Below are 23067 nucleotides of genomic sequence, written 5' to 3'. Positions count from 1 at the left end.
TTCTCAGAGGTTTTGTAGCTTGTTACCTGTGTGATGCCTTGTTCTGCATTCCAGATTTGAATCTACATTTTACAATAATTTTTTCTGAATACCAAACCTTATCTTTTTAAGTTATTTTAAACATTAACTGGCCCAGTTTATAAATACTTTTCCCTGTGAAAGATAATCTTACTTCATTTATGAGGCAACAGTAGATCAGAATTGGTTTTGATAAAACAAAGATACACAGGAGACACATGAGCTGGTAAAGACAGTTTTATTGGTTTATTTCTAGGCATATAATTATGGCTTGATGCTCATGCCACCATGCACATCATCTACAGTAATCACAACTTGAAGTCACTGCTGTACTGTATTTAGAGATTGAAGCTGAGACACTTGGAGAAGATTAGAAGTTCCCTGCAGGCTAATTAAACAGTTTTTCAAGTAAGCTTTTTTTTTTGTGCATCCACACTATATAGAACAATTAAACAACAAAGCCGTCAACTCTCATACCTACCCACTCCAAACATGTATGCCTTTAACACCCATAGACTAATGAAGTGTTCAGGTAAGTAAAAGCACACCAATGGGTTTTTGGTTTGGACCACAACACTTTCCTTCTTCAATGTTAAGGAATAAAGTCAGGACTCCAATATAACTGGTTTCCATTTGTCAAAAGAACTTCTGAGACTGAAACTACGTTGTTAAGCACAGTGATGACACCGGAGGAAGAATATGACACTAATTACTGGTAAACTAGGGCTTTAAAATGAGCTTACTGCCATTAATTCTTTTTATAATATACATGCTGTATTCACTGCTGTCATATTTCTCTAATGTGCTAATGTCTTGCGGTACAAGCATTTCATAGCAAACTGGGGGTTTAATACAGTGTGATGCAATGCAGGAGATGTTAGTTGAGCTTAAATACACAGCAATTACGCAACAAAACAGTTCATAATAATACTGTTACCAATGAGAGAGAGAGTCGACTGGCAAAGAAACCTTTTATCATGTATTTCTAACTACAAAGAGTTAATATTTCCCACTATTTATTACTTCATACAGTAATGCTTCCTAAAATATAAGAGTAACCAATCAGTGTTCTGTCTCTATCCAGTGATGACAATGTCATTGGAAAATGTTGAACTCTGGCATAAGATACCAAGATACCTTCAAAGTATTATGTCCAAACCCTCTTACCAGCAATCTGTACGTATATAAACATACACACAACACACACGTTTGGTGAACACTACACACTTGAATTAAATTCTGTCCATAATATTGAACCACGGCTTCAATACACTTGGTTTTTGTGCTGTAAAGATTAAAGGCAGAAGGACATCATTTTTAATGAGGGCAACATTGAAACTAGACAGACAAATTTTGCACTCATGCCCAGGAGTATTTTCTTCCTTCATTTCCACTTTCTTTCCTTTTCTGTTAAAAGAGATGTGCAGTTATCCCATTGCGGTCAGCTGCACCAAAGTGGTCTGTCACATTACCTGGTAAATAGAGGAAAATATGTGTTTATGATGGCAAATCTGTATGAAAATGTATTTGGATATAAATCTATTTGGAACGTACTAGACTTGTGAGAATGTTATATACACTACAGTTCAAAACTTCAGGGTCAATAACATTTTTTATCAAAGAAATTCATATCTTTATTTAGAAAAGATGATTCAATTGATCAAAATTGACATTAAAGATTGTCCTGAAAAAAAGTTTATCATAGTTTCAACAAATATACTGAGAAGCACAACTGTTTTCAACATTGATAATAATAAGAAATGTTTCTTGAGCGGCAAATCAGCACATTAGACTGATTTCTGACTGGAGTAATGGCTGCTGAAAATTCAGCTTTGCCATCACGGGAATAAATTACATTTTTAAATATATTCAAATAGAAAACAGTTATTTTTAATTGCAATAATGTTTCACAGTATTATTTTTACTGTATTAGAGCGTATAAGAGACATTTCAAAAACCAAAAAATATATAATACTGTACTATTTTGTTACATCTCAATTAGCAAGTTGTTAAAAAAAACTTTTGAACTGTAGTGTAGATCTGTTGTTGATTATCATCTATTCGCATGAAAAAGTATACAAATTGTACCATTATTGTACGTGGTGTTTGTCAGAGGCTAGAGGGTTGGTGGGAATGAGTTTCGAGTCAGATCCAGGGCTACAGATCCCTTCTATTAGATTCTTGTTGCAGTCGCCCAGGCTGGCAGCAGGAGAGAGTCTGGGATAAGCTACTTGTCCCGTCAGATCCAACAGGTCCTCTAGAGCACGCATGTTATTCATTCCATTCTGCTGGGGAGAGTTCACTGGTGAGAATTCTGGGATGGAAATTAGCTCCTCCTTCGAAATGGGGCTGAGAATACAAAAAACAAAGAAGACCACAATATTCCCAGGTACTCATTTGAGGAACTTTAGATAGGCCTCATACCCCCCAAATGTTGATAATGGATTATATTTACTATGTTACATAATATATTGTGTAACATGTATGTGTTCTTATGCTTGTTTTATTTACATCTGTTTATGTTTGTACTTTTTTCTGTACAATATATATACTGTCTTGTTCAAAGTTTGTCTATAAACCAGGTCTCAATAATGATTACATTACATATACTGTAGCAATATAGGAGATGACAGGTTTCTGCAGATTAGTGTGTGTAAATAAAAATCATAAATACATTTTACTCTAATTTTTTAGTATTTTTTAACCTTTTGTCTTACTGGGATGCAGTTCCTACCTGGTCGGTGTAGGGCAGTCCAGTGTACAGGATATGTTGACACAGTCACTGTGTCAAACTCACCTAACCTCCATGTACTGCACTTCATCTGCCGCTCCGCTCTTCCCCTCCAAAGTGTCCAGACGAATAAGTGGCAGAGGGGGTTTTGACTCTGGCAATGGGGTCAAGGAAGAGGGCAGGTTGACGTTCTCTCCCTCCTTTGGTTTCTGTGTTATCATATGTTCACCAGCCTGAGGGACAGTCTTTGCTTGCGGGACAGTTACCGTTGAGCTCCCCTGTCCACTGCGCTGAGGGATGTCTGATTTCTTCACAGTGATTTCCTTCTTGGGTCCCTGAGCTGTGGCCTGTCCATTCATTTGTACAGAATCAGGTGTTTTCACTTGGTTATTGGCCTCCTGTTTGGCCACCTGAGTGATAGTTTGGCTTTTTCCATTGGTCAGGTTGTTGTGAGTGGGCGTATTTGCAGGTGCTTTCACTTGGGATTTACTGTCTGTCGTCACAATACTCTTAATATTTGTTTCTGTGTTTTCAGGCGAGCTCTTCAGCGGGGTTACCTGCACCTTTGCTGCTGATGCGTCTTCTCGCTTTACCTCCTCCTTCATTTGTAAACTTTGGGTCTTCACCTGTTTGCTCTCTTGTGTAATAGTCTTGGCATTCTCTTCACTTACCTTTTCTTTCTCTTGTGTTTTAACTGCAGTAGAGTTCATGTTGACGTGGCCATTCAAGGAGGGATTTTTTGAGGGCAGGTGAGCAGGTGATTTCATCTGCTCATTCGCACATCCATTCTCCGGTCTTTTCCTTGGACTCTCCTGTTTGTCGGTCTGGCCGTGCACAGAGGTTGTCTGAATGGAGTTGGCCTGAGATTTGTCTTCAGCATTTGAGATCAAATGGTTACTACCTGAGAAGAAAAGATGTGTTGGACAGTTATAATAATGAATAATATTTTTAGATTGATATTAGTCTGCAAATTTTTAACAGATGTCAAAGGCACACATTTTTTAAAAACCACATATATTACATATATTTGGTAAAAATATGTTTTATAACATTTTTGATGAAATATTATTACAATTTAAAATACCTCTTTTTCTTTAATATATTTTAAAATGTAATTTATTCCTGTGATAGCAAAGCTAAATTTGATTGGTCCTCAAGAAACATATCTTCTTATTCTCAATGTTAAAAACAGTTGTGCTGCTTAATATTTTTGTGGAAACCATGACACACTGTTTTCATGGTTCTTTGATGAATGAGTAGTTCAGAGAATCATTTTTATTTGAAATACATTGTAACGCGTATTTACTGACACTTTTGTTCAACTGAATGCATTATAGTGTAAATAAAATTTCACTAGTAGTAGAAATTTCTAGCGCAAGACTATAAAACATTTAACATTTGTTATGCAATGCATGTGTGTAAATATATGAGTCACATTCCAGATGGCAAGTGACGGCAAGACAACTGAACTGAACATTTTTGTACACTAGGTGTTTTTGTATTTTGTGATTCATTCTGTACATTATGTCACAAACACATCTTACTAAAACACCTAATATAGTCAAAAACCACACAAATGGCTGCAATTTTAAGCAGAGCACACTAAATATAGTCAGTGCAATCTTTGAATAGATCACCTTGAACACAACCTTTGACAGAGAATACAATCCCCTGCTGCCCTCTCCTGCCACTGCTGCAGATACTGCAGTGATGGAAAAATACCAGCAGGACTGGCCCAATACATTAGCAGTATATACACATTTGCCTCTAGGGGGAGAACAGTCTCAAATGGACTATGACTGGCAGTAGTGAACACTTTTAGATGCATTCACAAAATAGGCAACCCTCAATGCATGGGTATCATTTCTAAGGATAGCCACATAGAAAAAAACACCCAATAATGCTTCAAAATGTTGTTAACAATGTTTGGTGTGTGACAGTGAGTGTGAGAGAGCAGGGTTGAGTCGTACCTGGAGGAGAGACGGGGTGGGAGACAGGAGACAAGGGCTCTGGGCTGTCCTCTCTCTGTGAATATCAGGTCATTCTGTTACTTTACCTTTCAGAGCAATCATTTCCGCTCTACTTTTTTTTTTTACTTAACACAAAAAGGGGTATGTGCGTCACATTCACATGGATGGTAATCCATGCAGGTATTCGTCTCAGCTGTACAAGTCTAAATTAACTGCTTTTGTTTGTCTGTAAAGTGTAGTACACATACACTATATTGCCAAAAGTATTGGGTCACCCCCTTCTTATGAACAGGTTTGACTACTTCAGTAATTTCCATGAGTACAAATCTTAATGTTTAAGCATATCTAATGTTAAAGCAACAGTTTGGACAGGACCCTTTTCCATTCTAACATGACGATGCCTCTGTGTACAAGGCAAGGTTCAAAAAGAAATGATTGATTGAGTCAGTGTGGAAGAATTTGACTGGTTGTTAGAAAGCCAAGTCCTAATCCAAGCTGAACACCTCTGGTGTGATTTTAAATCTTGAGCCAAAAACTCTTTACCAAACACCAATGTCTTATACATATGGGTACAGTCATTTTAGACACTTCCAAAACTGTTGCAACAGAGATGGAAATACAATTTTAAATACATGAATTATGTTTCCACCTTTGTTGCCACAGTTTTGGAAGTGCCTTTTTCTGTTCTAAAGAAGGGGGTGTCCCAATACGTTTGTCCATATAGTGTATGTACAAGTCATTGGTGTTTGGTAAAGAGTTTTTGGCTCAAGATCTGCATTTAAAGTCACACCAGAGGTGTTCAGCTTGGATTAGGACTTGGCTTTCTGCAGAAAAGGGTCCTGTCCAAACTGTTGCTTTAAAATTAGAAGCACACAATTCCCTAGAATATCATTATATGCTTAAACATTAAGATTTGTACTCATGGAAATTACTAAAGTAGTCAAACCTGTTCATTAGAAGGGGGTGATCCAATACTTTTGGCAATATAGTGTACTTTATTCAGCACACTGAAGACCGTTATAAAGGTAAATGTGATGGACGCTTTATTTCTCACTGATACCTTCATCTCACCGTCACTCCTTCTGGTTCTCTTCATTATTTCTTCAATTCTCTGCAGAGAACAATTTAAGCACATTTTATTATTTTTCAATGGATAGTTTTTATATTATATTATACATAACATATTTATTGACATATCATTAAGACGTACCAATATAAAATTATAATTAATGGAGTTGCACAATGCACATTTATGCCTAAAATGTGTTTTAATATCACTATTAATAAGGATTGTATGATCCCTGTATAATATCAATATGCAAGACATTTAAAGTGTAACTCAAGTATACTTGCAATAGCTCCACTTCAGCACAGTCAAATATACATCAGTATATCTACCTTTTAGACCTCAGCACAATTGAAGTACAAAATTAGTTGTTCCAGTTTAACATATTTTAATTAAGCCAGTTTAGTACACTAAAAGTACAATTGCAGGGTATTTTTATTGAGCACATAAATATGTAAATATATTTATAGCATACTTAGCATGAAATAAATGTATTTCAAATACGTTTCAGTAGGAGTGGCTTGCTGCTGGTCGTGTTACCTTTTTTCGTTGTTGTCTTTCCTGTTCCTCCTGCTGTTTGAAAAGCTCTCTCTCCTGTCGCTGACGCTCAGCATCCTTTTGAGCACGGACCTCTGCCTCCTCTTTCTATTAAACACACAGACACAATTGAAGGTTAGGAATCTACAGACTGATATAGAGATGAGCAGTTCAGCAGATTTAGAACCATATTTAACTGCAGTATGTACTTGGCCTTATTATTTGATCCCTTCATATTTCTTGTGGAGAAATGGAAGATTTAGAAGAGTGGAGTAAAGAAAAGGATGCTGAGTGAAAATAAATTTGGGACCCATGTAAAATGAGAGCAAGCGAATGCCTTTTGGTCCAGTGACTAAAAAGGCTAATTTCACTTTAAATCTTCTGACCTCTTTCTCCATCTGGGCCTGAAGCTCCTTCTCCTTCTGTTTTTTCTCCTCCTGCTCTCTCTTCTTCCGTTCCTGCTCTTGTCTACTTTTCTCCTCCTCGGCTTGACGAGCTTTCTCTTCTTGCCGAGCTCTTTCCTCCAGCTGCCTCTTCTTAAGCTGCTCACTCTTTAGTCTGAAAATCACACGCAGACCAACACAGTCTCATGAGAAAACGTCACTCTAGTGACTTTTATCGCACACCACCAAAATCTCACTCTTGTACTCTTGTGTTCAAGTGACATTCAAACATCACTCTGGAAAAGGATTCAAATCATTTTAATTTTTTTCTTGCATTTAAAATTTTAAATGTCTTTTTATAAGATATCTTTCTGTTTCTTATAATCGTACAGCATTTTGGTACTTTTTAGTTTTTATAGTGCTTTACAAATACATTTATAATTAAAAAGCACCTTCAAAATTGGCAGAAACCCCACAGATTAAAATTTCTAGCACAAGATTCAAAAATATTCGTTAGCACAGTTATGCAACACATACTCATTAGAAATGTCTGAGTCACATTCGGCAAGCACTGATCGCTTTGTACACTCGTTCAGAGAAATACAGCGTCAGTCATACACACGCATACTTTTCCTGCTCCTCCAATTCCCTGCGTTGTTTCTCCTCCTGTTCCTTCAGAACTCTGGCCAGACGTCTGTGTTCTGCAAGCAGACGAGACGCCTCCTCAGCATCTGTCGTTCCAGCGACCACCTTGCCGGGAGAGTTCAGAGGTGAAGGATCTGTGAGAGAATAAAACAAGATAAGCGGGTGTAAATCATTTTCACAATTTAAAGCTGCGGTGAATGAGAAAAGCATAAATAAAACTAATGAATATCATTGCAGTTAAAATGAGTTTAAACAAGTCCAAAAAATTGTCTCTATTAGTCTCAAGGGCCTAATTTATTGTAATTCTTTTATAATAATGAGGCTATGTATTACAATGTGATAGCATAGACATAGACATATATAGTCAATATACAGGTGCTGGTCATATAATTAGAATATCATCAAAAAGTTGATTTATTTCACTAATTCCATTCAAAAAGTGAAACTTGTATATTATATTCATTCATTACACACAGACTGATATATTTCAAATGTTTATTTCTTTTAATTTTGATGATTAGAGCTTACAGCTCATGAAAGTCAAAAATCAGTATCTCAAAATATTATAATATTTACATTTGAGTTTGAATAAATGACCATCCCTACAGTATAAATTCTGGGTATCTCTTGTTCTTTGAAACCACAATAATGGGGAAGACTGCTGACTTGGCAATGATCCAGAAGACGAACATTGACACCCTCCACAAAGAGGCTAAGTCACAGAAGGTTATTACTGAAAGGTGTGGCTGTTTACAGAGTGCTGTATCAAAGCATATTAAATGCAAAGTTGACTGGAAGGAAGAATTTGGGTAGGAAAAGGTGCACAAGCAACAGGGATGACCGCAAGCTTGAGAATACAGTCAAGCAAAGCTGATTCAAACACTTGTGAGAGCTTCGCAAGGAGAGAACTGAAGCTGGAGTCAGTGCACCAAGAGTCACCACGCTCAGACGTCTTCAGGAAAAGGGCTACCAAGCCACTTCTGAACCAGAGACAACGTCAGAAGCATCTTAACTGGGCTGTGGAGAAAAAGAACTGGACTGTTGCTCAGTGGTCCAAAGTCCTCTTTTCAGATGAAAGTAAATTTTACATTTCATTTGGAAATCAAGGTCCCAGAGTCTGGAGGAAGAGTGGAGAGGCACAGAATCCATGTTGCTTGAAGTCCAGTGTGAAGTTTCCACAGTCAGTGATGATTTGGGCTGCCATGTCATCTGCTGGTGTTGGTCCACTGTGTTTTCTGAAGTCCACAGTCAGCGCAGCCATCTACCAGGAAATTTTAGAGCACTTCATGCTTCCTTCTGTTGACAAGCTTTATGGAGATGCTGATTTCATTTTCCAGCAGGACTTGGCACCTGCCCACACTGCCAAAGGTACCAAAAGCTGGTTCAATGACCATAGTGTTACTGTGCTTGATTGGCCAGCAAAGAGAATCTATGGGGTATTGTCAAGAGAAAGATGAGAGACACCAAAACCCAACAATGCAGATGAGCTGAAGGCCACTATCAGAGCAACCTGGGCTCTCATAACACCTGAGCAGTGTCACAGACTGATCGACTCCATGCCACGCCGCATTGCTGCAGTAATTCAGGCAAAAGGAGCCCCAACTAAGTATTAAGTGCTGTACATGCTCATACTTTTCATTTTCATACTTTTCAGTTGGCCAAGATTTCTAAAAATCCTTTCTTTGTATTGGTCTTAAGTAATATTCTAATATTTTGAGATACTGATTTTTGACTTTCATGAGCTGTAAGCTCTAATCATCAAAATTAAAAGAAATAAACATTTGAAATATATCAGTCTGTGTGTAATGAATGAATATAATATACAAGTTTCACTTTTCGAATGGAATTAGTGAAATAAATCAACTTTTTGATGATATTCTAATTATATGACCAGCACCTGTATGTCAATATGTCACAGCACCAGTATCTATCATGATATACATAGATATAGATAGAAATATTTTATATATTATTTTTATATATTTATAAGAAACTGAAAGATATTTTATAAAAATACAGAAATAAAAGATAGTTAAAAAATATATACTGTATATATGTGTATATAAACTACCTTTTATTTCTGTATTTTTATAAGATATCTTTCAGTTTCTTATAATTGTATAGCAGTTTGGTACTTTGTGGTTTTTAAGCACTTTACAAATAAATTTTGTAAACTAAACCTGCAATGTTGGCACAAACCCCACAGATTAAAATTTATTTTGTGTATGTGTGTGTGTATATATACACACACATTAAACATGTTATAAAAGCGACTATACGATAGCTGTCTGTATGATAAAGTAAGTCTGCACTAGTGCACTGAAAGAGGTTCATATTGTTTTACAGGTTTCAGACGTACCTGCAGTCACATCATTACAGTTTGATTTGGGATGTTTTTTCTCAGGGGTTTCCACCTTTTCGTTCTTCTTCTGTTGGTTTTCTAAAACTACACTTTTCTTCTCCTTTGACCCATTAATGTGATTTTCTATCTTTATTGTTCTTCTTTCTGGAGGTGGTGTGCTGGAAACACTTGTCTCTATTTTTGGTTCCTTATCCAAACTTTCATTGTTAGGGCTCTTGTTCTGATGGATCTCAGCTTTGAGAGACCTGCCCTCCTTAGGATCTTGACTTTTGATGTCCTCAGCTTGCTTGTCTTCTGTCTTCCTATTGCTGTCACTGACTGGTGTGGCGGATCTGTGTTTCATAGGGGAGGGTGGATACTGCCGCACTGTACAGGGCGACTGAGTACGATTCTTAGGCAATAACCTTCAAAGCATACAAACAGAGAGCTGATTCAGATGCTTCTAATCAGCACATTACTGAATAAACATGTAATTAATCAGAGGTCACTTTGTCAACATCTTACGTATATACCGAAAATAATATATATATAGGCAAGAGTGTGTGTATCTTACTTGGGTGTGGCAGGTGAGGCAGAGCGCCGGGTAACATCAGCAGGAGATTTAGCTCGCCTAACCGGAGAACCTGTGGCCGGAGAGCCAGTCCTCCTCTCTCTACGCAATCTCTCCTTCTGCAACAAACACAAATAACACATAACGCCCGATGGTACACTGCTGCCATATGGCAGCACAACAGTTTCCTTTGCTTTGAAATTATTCACAGAAAAAATGTCATAACATTCCATTGGGGAATTCCAAAGAGCAGTCTTTAAGACACCACTAATATGCTGTTTAAACCACCGAATCAGTTTTTCCAGAAGTCAGCCGTTTATTTCTGCCTTTACACCTGGATTTTTTTTACTGCATTTTTGATAAGTTGATTAAATGATTCTTTTTTATTTAAAGATCAACTTTGTTGATACAGAGTAGATGTAAAAACGCAATGGCAATTCTGCATTCCCCTAGAAAAAATAGTATAGTTCAAATCTATTCACATATTTACTGACATTTACTACTCAAGTCTTACTGATAAAAAAAAAAAACCTGTAGTTAAACTTTGTGCACAGCGCACATTTCTTAATAATAAGCCTAAAATGCATTTTAATACCACTACTGAGGATTGAATAATATCAGTCTTTAAAAGCAAGATATTTAAAGTGTACCTGAAGTATACTTGCAATAGTTCCACTTTAGCACAATCAAATATACTTCAGTATATCTTTAGTTGGACCTCAGCACTACTTTCGCATTATTAAAGTGCATTAAGTACAAAAGTATTTTAAGTAGGCTATACTAGTTAAGTATACCAACACAACTGCAAGGTATTTTTATTAAGCACATAAACATGTAAATGTATTTGTAGTATACTTAGAATGAAATAAATGTATTTCAATACATTTAAGTATATTTAATTTCACTAGGGTCATAAATAATCATTTATAATAGTTTTAATAATTTACTTATAGTAGTAGCTAAATAACTGCTGTAATAGCATAGGGCAAGACGCCTCAAAATTGTTTTTTTCATAATGGTTATTAAAGCTATTTTAAAATGTTAAACATAAACATACATAACTGAATAAATGAACAGAAGAGGTGTGCTTTTGAGTTTGTTCCAGATCTGTCCTGACCTTGGGAGTGTTGGGGGCACTGAGAGCTCCGCTGGACTCTTCTGTAGGCACAGGGTTGTTTCTTCTTCGACTCGGTGACCCTCTGTATGGTGACCTGTGAGGACTGGAGGGCACTGCGTGGGAGAGATATGGGAGCATTTCCTGGTCAGAATAGATCTGTCAATATTACCACTTGTGGCTACACAGCGTAAAAACTACATTAAACACTAAGCAAGCCACACGTACACACATACACACTCTTTGGTTATCTAGAACAAAACAAACAAAAACTTTATTCAGTGGCACAAATGAACAAAGATGTGATTCAGCTCCTGTGTGAAGCTTTAATAAGATAATACACCTGTTGCCGAGTATGTGTGTGTGTGTGTGTGTGTGTGTGTGTTTCTGTGTGTGGTGTGTGTTACCTTTGCAGCGCAGACAGGAAAGATGCAGCTCTGCAGCACTGTTACAGCGAGCCAGTGAGGAGTGTGTGTGTGTGAGGAGGCGATTCAATTTTAGTTTGTCCATAGAGTTCAGATGACCATGATCGGCTGACAGAGAGGGATGGAGGGATGGAGAGAATTAAGAGGGAAAAAAGAAGGGATGAATCGAAAGGATGAAACAGACATAACATTAATATGAATGGAAAGATGGAGGGATGAATTTGGAAATGTGTGTTCAAAGCCCTTTTTAAAGGGATAGTTCACCCAAAAATGAAAATTATGTGTTAATTTACTCACTCTCATGTTGTTCCTGTATGAATTTCTTCCTTCTGCTGTACACAAAAGAAGACATTTTGAAGAAACAGCTGCTTGTAGCTACTGACTTCCATAGAATGAAAAGTCAATTGCTACCAGCTAATGTTTGGTTACCAACATTCTTCAAAATATCTTCCTTTGTGTTCAGCAGAAGAAAGAAATTGATACAGATTTGAAACAACATAAGAGTGAGTAAATTATGACAGAATTTTCAATTTGGGGTGAACTATCCCTATAAAATGTATTAAAATATTTGGATGAAGGGATAGCAGCATATAACAGCACACAGGTTTAGAGTGACATGAGGGTGAAAAAAATAATGACAGAAAATGTATTTTCATGTGAACTAAACTTAAACAAAAATATAAAAAATTAAAAAATAATGCAGATATTTTATTGCATCTTTCAAACAAACCTAATTAGGATATATAGAAGAGATGATGATGATGTAAGCCAATTAGGGGTTAGAGGGTGATATATGCATAGATCAGTGTGTGTGTGTGTGTGTGTGTGTGGTTATGTTAATGTGCCCATGCCTCTTAAATAAATCAAACAATTCAACTGAGATCTAATAAGAAAGAAAACCACCCAAGAACAGAAACATGCACATACACTTCAATATCGGAAGAAACACATAGCTGTGATTAAAGTACTGTTTCACACACATGAAGAAGTAAAAAAAAAAAAAAAGTACACTCACAATCAGTACAAAACACGCAAAAAGACACAGCAGCACACAGACATTCAGATTTGCTTTGACTTTCACCAACCAAGTATTGAGCCACAGAGCAAGTGCACACTGAATATACAGTGCCGTGCTAAAGAATTCAACAATTCTCTCATTCTCTGATGTTTTTATTTCAAAGCACTGATATTGCTTACCACCATAATGAAATTGAGCCAAAGATTACCAGCTGAACTGAGACTAGAATTTTTTTTTTTACCATGTTCTGTTTGACTAATGGGTATTTATATACTGCAAAAAAAAATTTGGTTCTGTCCTCTGCAAAACCACTGTCTTGATGCAGGGCTTTTCTAGATGGTTGCCAGGGTGTTGCTAGCATGTTTTCTATGTGGTTGTGCTGGCCAAAGCCAACAGAACTCATCCCCAGGTGTGATACCTGGTCACAAGATGTGGCTCACATTTCTCCTTCTGTGTAAAATGTGATCAAATTTGCAAGAAAAGGTTCATTGTCTATTGTCAATACTGTAATGATGTATGAAGCACTGGTCACACAAAGGTTATTTTTTATCATACAGACAATTGTCTGTTCTTCAGCATGTGATCAATTTTCACTTTTTGCATGTGGAAATCTTTCACTCTCACACGAAATCCAGATTCACATGCATTTCTGATCAAATGACTGGAATTTGCCCACGAAAAATTCACAGAACAACAGAAAATGTGATTGCACCTTAAGCCTATATGAAGCTTTTGTTGTTGTTGGCCAGTTTTGTCACCCATCAAGCAAGCATCCAAAAGTCAGAATATTTAAAAAAGCATTAGTATTTGCCTAATTAAAAACTAATTGCTTAGAAGTTAAAGAAAAATCACATGAAACTGAATGTCAGTGAAGCATTTGTAATTCAGTGATTGAGAGAACGTACCATTGGCCTGAATACTTCTACAAGGCACTGTACATTCAGATTAGGTATAGCAGCATGTGAATAGCTCAGCAAAACAAATACTGGACATTATTTTACTTGAAAGCAGCCTCCTCTTTTCATCCCCTTATCTTGCTGGCTCTTGTTTAAAAAACTATATTTTTATGTAGCATTTATGAACAGACCTAAAATATTTGAGACTTGAAATGCAGCTGGGTCACATCTGGATATGAAAGCATTTACCCCACTTAGCCCCCTATGTGCTCAAGCAGGAACAGGGGAAGGAGAGCAGGCTGGTTTAGAGTTCTGGGATGGAAACCAAAAACGGTGTCACTCCGAGGGGACGGGGGTAAGAGGGGATGAGAAAAGGCCAGCTCGGGTTCATACCGTTGCCTGATTCGATGGCAGCAGGAGAGGGGGCAGCGAGGTCATGGGGGAGGGCGTAGGCAGCAGAGAGAGGAGGCGGGGCATTCTCCCAGTCACCTGGGCGATAGGGTCACGGTAGAGCACAGCAGAAACAGCAGAGCGTTATGGACAGACTGGGCACCCTTAGGTGAAGCATGTGTTTTTGGGGTGGTGTGTGTGTAGCACACACACCTAAACACTTCACCACATCCTCTGGCGCTCTTTAAGCATGGCAGCCAGACGCAATGAGCAGGGCTGAGCTGATTCAGACACACTCAAACTCAAAACCTGCATCCTTCACATACACACACCGCAATCATAAAAAAACATCAGAACACACTTTCATGATCAAGTACTAAAATCTGAGTGTTCTCAATAAGCATTCACATTTCTGGGGTGAAAAGGGATAGTTCACCATCCCAAAAATTTTTTCTGTTTCTGTTCCCTTTGACTTACATTGTATTTTTTTTACATTACATTTTTTGCACATGTAATGGAAGTCAAAGTGAACTGGAAATGTTTAGCTGTAAACATTCTTCAAAATATTTGTTTTCTTCTACAGAAGAAAGAAAGTCATACAGGTTTGGAATGACATAAGTGTGTGAGCAGTGTTGGGAAGGTTACTTTGGAAATGTAAAAGGTTACAGATTACAAGTTACCCTATTTAAAATGTAATAAGTATTACTTTATTAAAGAAATTACATTTGATTACTTTTCTAAATTTCTAACAAATGTTTTCAACTGATAATCATTTCCAAACATTTAAACCAGGCAGGGTTAAGCTTCAGAATCTTTCATCATTACAATTAAGATTATAATAATTTATTTTTAAAGCACAGCCACCACAAAATCAGACTTTAGCGCCTCTTTTTACTTTGAGATCATTTCTGAGGTTAAATACAGATTTAAAATCATAACAGGAAATAGTTTAATAGCTGTCAAATATTTGCATACAGGGAACACTGGCATCTAATCTCAAAAAAATAAATCATAGGCATAAACCGAAATAGGAAATAAAACAATTATTGAATAAACATGTCCTATTCTGTGTCCTAAACTCCTGAAACATTGGTGTCTCATGTTTTAGAACAGTCAATGCAATTTGGGAAAGAAATCAATTAAATCTGTATGTGTGTGAAAATATTCATTTTTTTCTCAGTAACTGTAACTGATTACATTTACATTTATTTTGTAATTAAATTACATAATTCCGTTACATGTAACAAGTTACTCCCAAACATTTTGTGTGAGTAAATTATGACAGAATTTTCATTTATGAGTGGACTATCCCATTATTACGAAACGTTCAAATGTCACTGTGGATAAAAACATCTGCTAAACGAATGAATTTAACCTATTTTGTTAAAATAATAATAATATTTAAATAATTTAGATTTCACAAATTTTATGGATGAATAAATGCCTTCAGAAATGTTACACAAACAAGCTTTCTTCCTTCCGAACATCCCTAGCTTCTTAAATGATTAAATCTAAGGCCCCAAATCAATAACCAATTTCTTAACCAATTAATGTGCTTGTATCTAAATCAAGCCAATAGGATGGGGCGCAGCACGCAGAAAGTGCTGATTCACTCATGCCTGCCTGTCCTTCCTCTGATGAGCTGAAGTATGAAACCTGAGTTCTAGTAACACTGTGTCCTAAAGCCCAGATGAAAATCATACAAATTGCAAGGACACACTGCACTGCAGTGGCACAGCAGCGCAGCAAACGCTACTTAACATGCAACACATTGTCGAAAATTGAAAATCATTGTTCTTGAAACCTTAAAAAATAAATAAGGCAAAAATCACCTAAAATGGAGAAGAAAAAATGCTGAACAAATGAAATTGAATTTAGTTCGAAAAATGCAACATAGAAGCACTTTCATGAGTTGAACCTGAGTTGACTGTTGAAATCCACCATATCATGAAACATTTCCTCACAGTAGTGCCTTGCTTCCATTCTCACTCCATCAATGCTCACTCCCCTCCTCCCAGTCTCTGTTTTTCTTCATCCAGTGTGATGTGTGTGCATTACACTCACCTTGAGCTGTGCCGTTGGGACCCCATGTCCAGCGTTTATTCCTGTTCTCCAGCTGCAAGCTGCGCTCCAGAGATCTCCTCATTAGAGCTTCCAGACGCTCCTGTGTGTGCCGTTCCAGCACAGGAAACACCAGACATTCACACTTCACCAGTGGACATTTACACCAACAACATCAGTGTAGATACATGCACTGACAGAAGAATGATCTTCATCTACGCTACCCATAATTCCATATGATTACCTATATATACTGTTCAAAAGTTTGGGGTCAGTAAGATTTAGTTATTTATTTATTTTTGAAAACAAGTAATACTTTTAGTCACCAAGGATGCTTTAAATTGATCAAATGTGGCAGTAAAGAAATGCATAATGTTACAAAAGATTTCAATTTCAAACCAACATTGTTCTTCTGAACTTTCTATTCATCAAAGAATCCTGAAATAAAGGTTTCTACAAAAATATGAAGCAGCACAACTGTTCAACATTAATAACAAGAAATGTTTCTTAAGCACCAAATCAGTATATTAGAATGATTTCTGAAGGATCATGTGACACTGAAGACTGGAGTAATGATGCTGAAAATTCAGCTTTGCCATTACAAGAATAAGTTACATTTTAAAATAAATTAACATAGAAAATGTTTATTTTAAGTTGTAATAATATTTCACAATATTACAGTCTTATTACTGTATTTGCGATCGAATCAATGCAGCCTTAGTGAGCATAAGACACTTGTTTCAAAAACGTTGTTAAAATAAATTGCACCAAGCCCAAACTTTGGCAGCGTTGTGGCAAATCAAGACTCAAGTACTAAATAACACCTTAATTTCCTTCATTAAGTTCTAAAACATTCACTTCTAGAGATATAGCACTAATAGGCACTACATGAATAGCAAGTTGCATACTCAAATATTAACATGGCAATTTATGAAGCAAATTTCAGCCATCTCATTTAAGCTTCCATTTGGATTTGCTTTGCATCTATGAAAATGGTTCCAGCAACATTTGTTGAGTCCAGCATCACCTCCCCCGCATGCCACCTTGTTCCTCTTTCGTTCTTTGCCCACTCCTTTTCAGGACCAGCCTTTCCAAAATGAACATAGTTGTGAAAGCTTACTGTGTAGCAGATGAAGGCCGTGTTTGAGAAGAATAATGAATCCGCAGCCCAGCGAGAGACAAGGATTAAAATAAAGTCTGATCTGATCTGGCCAAATCCCTCTGATTGGAGAAGTATCACAAGCCACGGAACCCAGTAAACACTCACAGGCTCATAACAGATAAATGAGTGTGTGAGAATAGTGTCTGCCCTGTGGGTGGGTGATATTACATAGCAAGGCAGGAATTCATTGCCATAGATACAGTGCAATTGCTGAAAATGTCATTTTGCACAACATAAAAGTCGTGATTCTTTTTTTTTCTTTAACTCAGAAGGTTTTGCATTGCACCGTATGAATTTATTCACAAACGCATTCACAATACAGACCTAATTGCGCTAAAGCTATTGGAGATAAATTACAAAAGAAGGTTTCAATTGACTGGCTGGACTGACTGATTCTTTATCTAATTGTGTCCTGACATCTGGTATATCAGTGCCATATGAGAAAATCTGAAAGCATTTGAAAGGTCAAGGGAAGAATAGCATCTTGTGTCCATCTTAAATGAACAAAAACAGTGTCTGCTCTTTCATGACTCCTTGCTTGGACCTCGAATCCTAGGACAGATGCATTTGATTAGATCTCTGACCTTCTCCTCCTCCAGCTGCTGTCTTCTCTTCTCCTCCACGGCTGCTCTGCGAAGCTCCTCCTTCTGTCTCTGCTCGTCCAGTCGCTTCCATCGCTCTTCCACCGTCTTCTCATACTGCAGCTGTGCCCGCCTTTCCTTCTCTTTTATAGCTTGCTCCCGTGCAGCTGAGAGAGAGCAAGAGAAACTATTGACTTCATTTTGGCTTGTTATGAATCAACACCAGCAAACTCAAAGCTCATCATCATTGTTACTGACAGCTTCAGCAATTTTGGGGCTGTTTTCATAGGGAATGGAAATTAGCATTGTGTTAATGTATGTGTGAGTTATTGATTTTGTTATCCTTGAGTTGCACTGCATCTAGCGTCCTGTGAAAATCACTAAATCATGTGCAATGCAATACACCACCACTATTAATATACATTAATTTGATTTAGAAAATGATCTTCCATTTATTCAGTACTGTAGCTCAAACACTAAATCATGGTGCTAGTGACACTAAGATCATAGGTCCAAGAATGCATGGACTGATAAAATATAGACCTTGGATAAAATCATCTGACATGCATAGATTAAACCTTCATCTCATATTCCTCCGAAATCTTAGAATCGCCCCTGTGAGTCACTTATCTGAATTCACTGCACCCACACATTCAGAGACACGAACAGACACACTCACCCAAACTCCTCTCCCTCTCCTCACGTCTCTCCTTGGCAAGTCTCATTCTATCATCTGTCTTCAAATAGCCCTCCATATCTTTGAGAGAGAGAGAGAGACAGGGAAACATAAAAACAAAGGAAAATAGACACTTTATCTCTTAGACATCTTTACACAGCTTGAGCTGCTCTTAGACACATAATCAGATGAGACAGAAGACGCCCACTCGACACCAACAGACTTACATTGTTTACCTGCATGTGCGTTGGTATTGGGTGGATGGCGTGAAGGCGAAGCGTGCCCATTGGTTTGAGTTTTCTTTTCAGTGACAGTGGGTGGGGTCAGAGCGTCAGCTTCAGGATGAAGACAAAGGACGAGGATGAAGGAGAAAATGATGTCAGTGAAATTTAATGTTCAGTCATTAGTACCAAATTTGATTTCTAACAGGAACACCTTTTCAACAATAGAATTCAAATGTGTGCTTTCGCATATTAATGTTGGCTGATCTTACTGTGTTTTATAGAAGGGCTGCCTTGGTTGGTTTTCTGGTAAGTTGGTGATGCATGGTCATTGCTTTGCGGTCTCTTTTCCGGAGTTAAAGGTGATGTCATTACTTTAGTGACTGCTGAGAAAAAAGAACACACCAACAGGGATGAAAACTGGTTGAAATGGCAAGCTTGGGTGTTGAGAAGACCTTGACATACATAGCTGGCCTTGTTAAACAGAGATAGAGTATTGTTATAAAGACACGCACACATATGAATATATAAAGAGACATAAAACAGAGCCTAACAGAACTACTGTTGCACAAATTAAGGTAAACAGAGTGTTAATTTCTGTTCTGAGTCAAGGACAAAGACCATTGATTCATTCTGGACTGGATTATGAATCTGAAGCCATGGCCTATACTTCACCTATAAGCTCAATCAGTCATTTCACAGACATATACACTTAATAGAGTCAGACGTTATATCATTAATCCACAGGGATATGCATCCTCTAGAACACATAAACACTGTTCACTGACAATCAATAAATTAGGCAGATTAGTACAGAACCAATTTGCATTTTGTGCGTTGAAGGGTACAGTGGGCTCTAAAAATAAACTATTAAATACCGAAATGGTTCTGAAAATGCATTGTGTCAGATGATCTTTTTAGCTCAGTTAAGTTCAGTTTTCAACCTCCTTTCTATCCTCTGCATGACGTGTCTTTAAATAAATTGCTCACTCATGATGGTGTCCTTTGTCTGCTCCGTCTCTTACCTTTTTCTCTTCCTCTCTGCTTCCCTAACTCTATTCCCAATACACACACACACACACTCTCTCTGCAATAAGAAGCCGAGTGGACATAAAGCTGACTGAGAATGTGTGTGCTCATTGACATATAGGTCCGTGAGCAATGTAGCACGACACTACAACTAAAAATACTCATGCCAAGTTCATGCAGAAAACTCCTGACAATAATGAGGTCTAACTACAGACAATACCGTTAGAGCATACAATATATTTTCAATCCTCTAAAGACATAAATACTGACGTGATTTGAAATTCATGTCAATGAAACAATCATCACAACACCTAATCAAATTTGTCTGAAAAAAAAGTGTCTGAAAATGTATTTCATATAATCATATCTTTATATATATGCTCTATATAAATGGTTTCAATATTAAAAATGGTATCAATAAAAATATTGATAGGAAACCTTGAAGGAAATCATTTGGGAATCTAAATATGACCCTACCTTGCTTATTTAGTTTTATAAATATAATAATATAATTATAATTAATATACTATTTCATTTGCATGCACACAAACCAATGTATGAGCCTATATTAAGTAAAAAGCTTTTGTTATTAATGCTACTATAAGACACTTTATCCTAAACTTGTCAAAACACAAGTGTGCTACATTGATCTGTCAAAATGTGTGTCAAATGTATGGTTTGGACACAAAAGTAACATGCATTAGGACAGCGACAGTTCTGCAGATGCTGCTTATATCACACACACACACGACTGAAGCAGCTCCTGAGCCGGATGTAGCTCCCTCCATCGATTTTCCATTAAATTAATTCGGCAAATGGACGTGGTTCAGTCTTAACGGCTCTAATCTCATCAGAGTTTGACTTCATAGCGTTGGGCGGTGCTCGCCCCGTCAACTTTCGAGAACCTCCCATGCCATGAAAATACAACGCAGCACAGAAATAATGGACTTGGTCCATCTGACGATAACAAACAAACAATAAACCCCTGCATCGAGTCGCGCCGGCAATTGTCTGCAACAGACAGGCTAAACTAAAAAAGTAAACGTAATAAATAAAAAAACGGTGTCGAAGTGCAGCAAGGCCTGTTAAGATGTAAACGCTTCAAAAATCATAGCTTCAGCGTTTTTTTGTTTTTTTGTCTGCCAGATCAGACAGCAGCTTTAAGCGTTTGAGAAGGAAATGATTCGACTGAGCAAGGCATTGTTCTTCATCGCCCCACTGTAGCATCACAAGCATAGAAATATGAGTGTGTGTAAGCAAGTCATTGTCCTACTCATCTGATACACATGCAATCAGAGCTGAATTATTGACGGAATGTTACCTTTACGCAAGTCGCTCACCTGTCGTTGTACTGACAGCGGTGTTGACAGCGTTCTCCGCCATCTTCGCGGTTCACCGGCGGCTCTTCCAACCGCAATGTCACGGACAGCGCCGCAGCAAAACGCTACCCCCCAAAAAAAAAATCAAGCCAAGAGAAACAGCATAGCCAGCTCCTTCCTGGACTGCCGCTGCGCTACCGGGACTCGATTCGCTTTCCACACTCTCAGCAGAACGCGCTCTGTGGCGCTATCGCAGATTGTTAGCTTCGCAGTGAAGAAAGTTCCTCTGTCCGGTGAAGAGGAGAGTCGCGAGACGCTGGACAGCGCAGTGGTGCTGAAGCACGGGGTGACGTCATCACCAGCGGCGAAAACCAAGACAGAGAAACGGATTTAGGTCTACGACAAACAAAACACTGGCCACGTCCACATGTTCACAACCAAAACTTTTCAAATTACACATTTAGGCGAATCAATTATTTAAGGAAAGAAAAAATTATTACAATTTTACATGAGTAGCCTATATTAAATTGACAAAAATTGTAGTTAGTAACGTAATCCATGACATGATTACACCTTTTAGGTAATATAATTAGACTACTTTTGACCTATCTTGTTTTTCACATTGATTTAAGTAGGATAATGTTGTACCTCATTGATATAAAAATGCAAAGAGTATATTCCATTTGTTGTTATCAGCAACATGAAGTGCATTAAACATTATATGAAATCAAGGTTTCCCAAGCAGGGTTTGTGAAAGAATTGCAGGGTTATGAGTTTAATGAAAAGCTAATAATGAACTCATAAAAAGGTTTAATGAAAACAATTTTGAAATGAATCAAAATAAAACTCTTACTGAAAAAAAAATATATATTTTTTTGTTGTTGTTTACCTGCATGTCATGTGAATATTACCAAAGACGGAGAACCATGAATATGCAAATGTGACACTTCATTACTATTTATTTATTTTTTTAATTGCAGGTACTTCTTTCACCTAAAAATATATTAGGTGAAAGAAGATAAAGTGACCGAAAAGTTGGTGAATTTGTGCATTTTGATGTGTTTGAAAGTCAAAAGCCTTCCAAAGTAATACATGGTAAAATAACCTACTGAGTGATAATTCACATAAAAATGCATGTGTTCATCAGTAGTTGATTATTGAAAAATGACTGCTATTGTGTAAATAATTTGTGTAATCATGTAATCCATAAAAAGTTGCCTAACTGTAGTCTGATTACGAGTATTTTAAAATGCAATTTAATTAATTAAATGAATTAAAATTTTGGAATCTGATTACGTAGGCTAATCCAGATCATTCATAATCAGTTACTACCCATCTCTGTATGTACATTGTCTATGGACAGGCAGGTAGCGTGCACTCACTAACTATATTTCCAGTCATTATAACTATATTTCCAGTCAATCCCACTGACCTCATAAATAGAATATTAGGTTAGGGATTTTAATTGTAACGTGGATGCTCGATGAACAGCGTAAAAAACTGTTTATTCTTTTTCAGAATAAACCATTTTAAGCGTGAAAAGCCTCATTTAAACTTCGAATTTGCTCAAAAAGGGGTCAAAAGAAACATTTGGTAGCAATCAAATGACCAACACTGCATCACATGTATCTAACAGCGACGTTTGAGGTTAACGCTGGGTCTCCTCTGTGGAGATGGGCCATGTGATATGGATAAAACGTGGCAGTCCCATACAGCCGGAGGGCAGCCGGACTGGCAGTAATGAGTCCAAATGAAGTGGGTCAGTACTCCTCTTACTAAGCGACGCGCTCAGAGAGAAAGCCCAACAGTAGACAACATCCAAACAACTTACTACTGCTTGACTAAACTAAGGTCTAAGAAAATTGATTCTACACAGAACCTGAAAACTAATACTCAGAGACTCAGAGACTATT

The 23067-nt window shown here is 37.3% G+C and overlaps 1 protein-coding gene across 8 annotated transcripts; it reads right to left on the bottom strand.

The window, feature by feature from the left end:
* Window positions 1-232: 232 nt before the first annotated feature.
* Window positions 233-21500, bottom strand: map7d2a (MAP7 domain containing 2a). Of its 8 annotated transcripts, none has more exons than XM_058776862.1 (18): window positions 21157-21500; window positions 19079-19192; window positions 18813-18920; window positions 18589-18666; window positions 17913-18076; window positions 16170-16269; window positions 11784-11909; window positions 11380-11492; window positions 10266-10381; window positions 9710-10116; window positions 7334-7484; window positions 6709-6880; window positions 6326-6430; window positions 5780-5830; window positions 4720-4774; window positions 2816-3650; window positions 2107-2367; window positions 233-1490 (listed from the first exon to the last, which is right to left on the bottom strand). In XM_058776862.1, the coding sequence occupies exons 2-17, from the start codon at window positions 19176-19178 to the stop codon at window positions 2109-2111; spliced, it is 2940 nt and encodes a 979-aa protein (XP_058632845.1). In that variant the 5' UTR covers window positions 19179-19192; window positions 21157-21500; the 3' UTR covers window positions 233-1490; window positions 2107-2108. The 8 variants fall into 8 exon arrangements, 7 of the variants coding, with proteins under 7 accessions (XP_058632845.1, XP_058632846.1, XP_058632841.1 ...); XM_058776863.1 differs by having other exon boundaries at window positions 19079-19189; XM_058776858.1 differs by having other exon boundaries at window positions 21176-21500.
* Window positions 21501-23067: the final 1567 nt, after the last annotated feature.

Source organism: Onychostoma macrolepis, chromosome 05 (assembly GCF_012432095.1).
Source record: "Onychostoma macrolepis isolate SWU-2019 chromosome 05, ASM1243209v1, whole genome shotgun sequence".
Taxonomy (NCBI): Eukaryota; Metazoa; Chordata; class Actinopteri; order Cypriniformes; family Cyprinidae; genus Onychostoma; species Onychostoma macrolepis.
The sequence above is the reverse complement of the archived record's forward strand: the minus strand, read 5'-3'. Positions and strand labels throughout refer to the sequence as shown.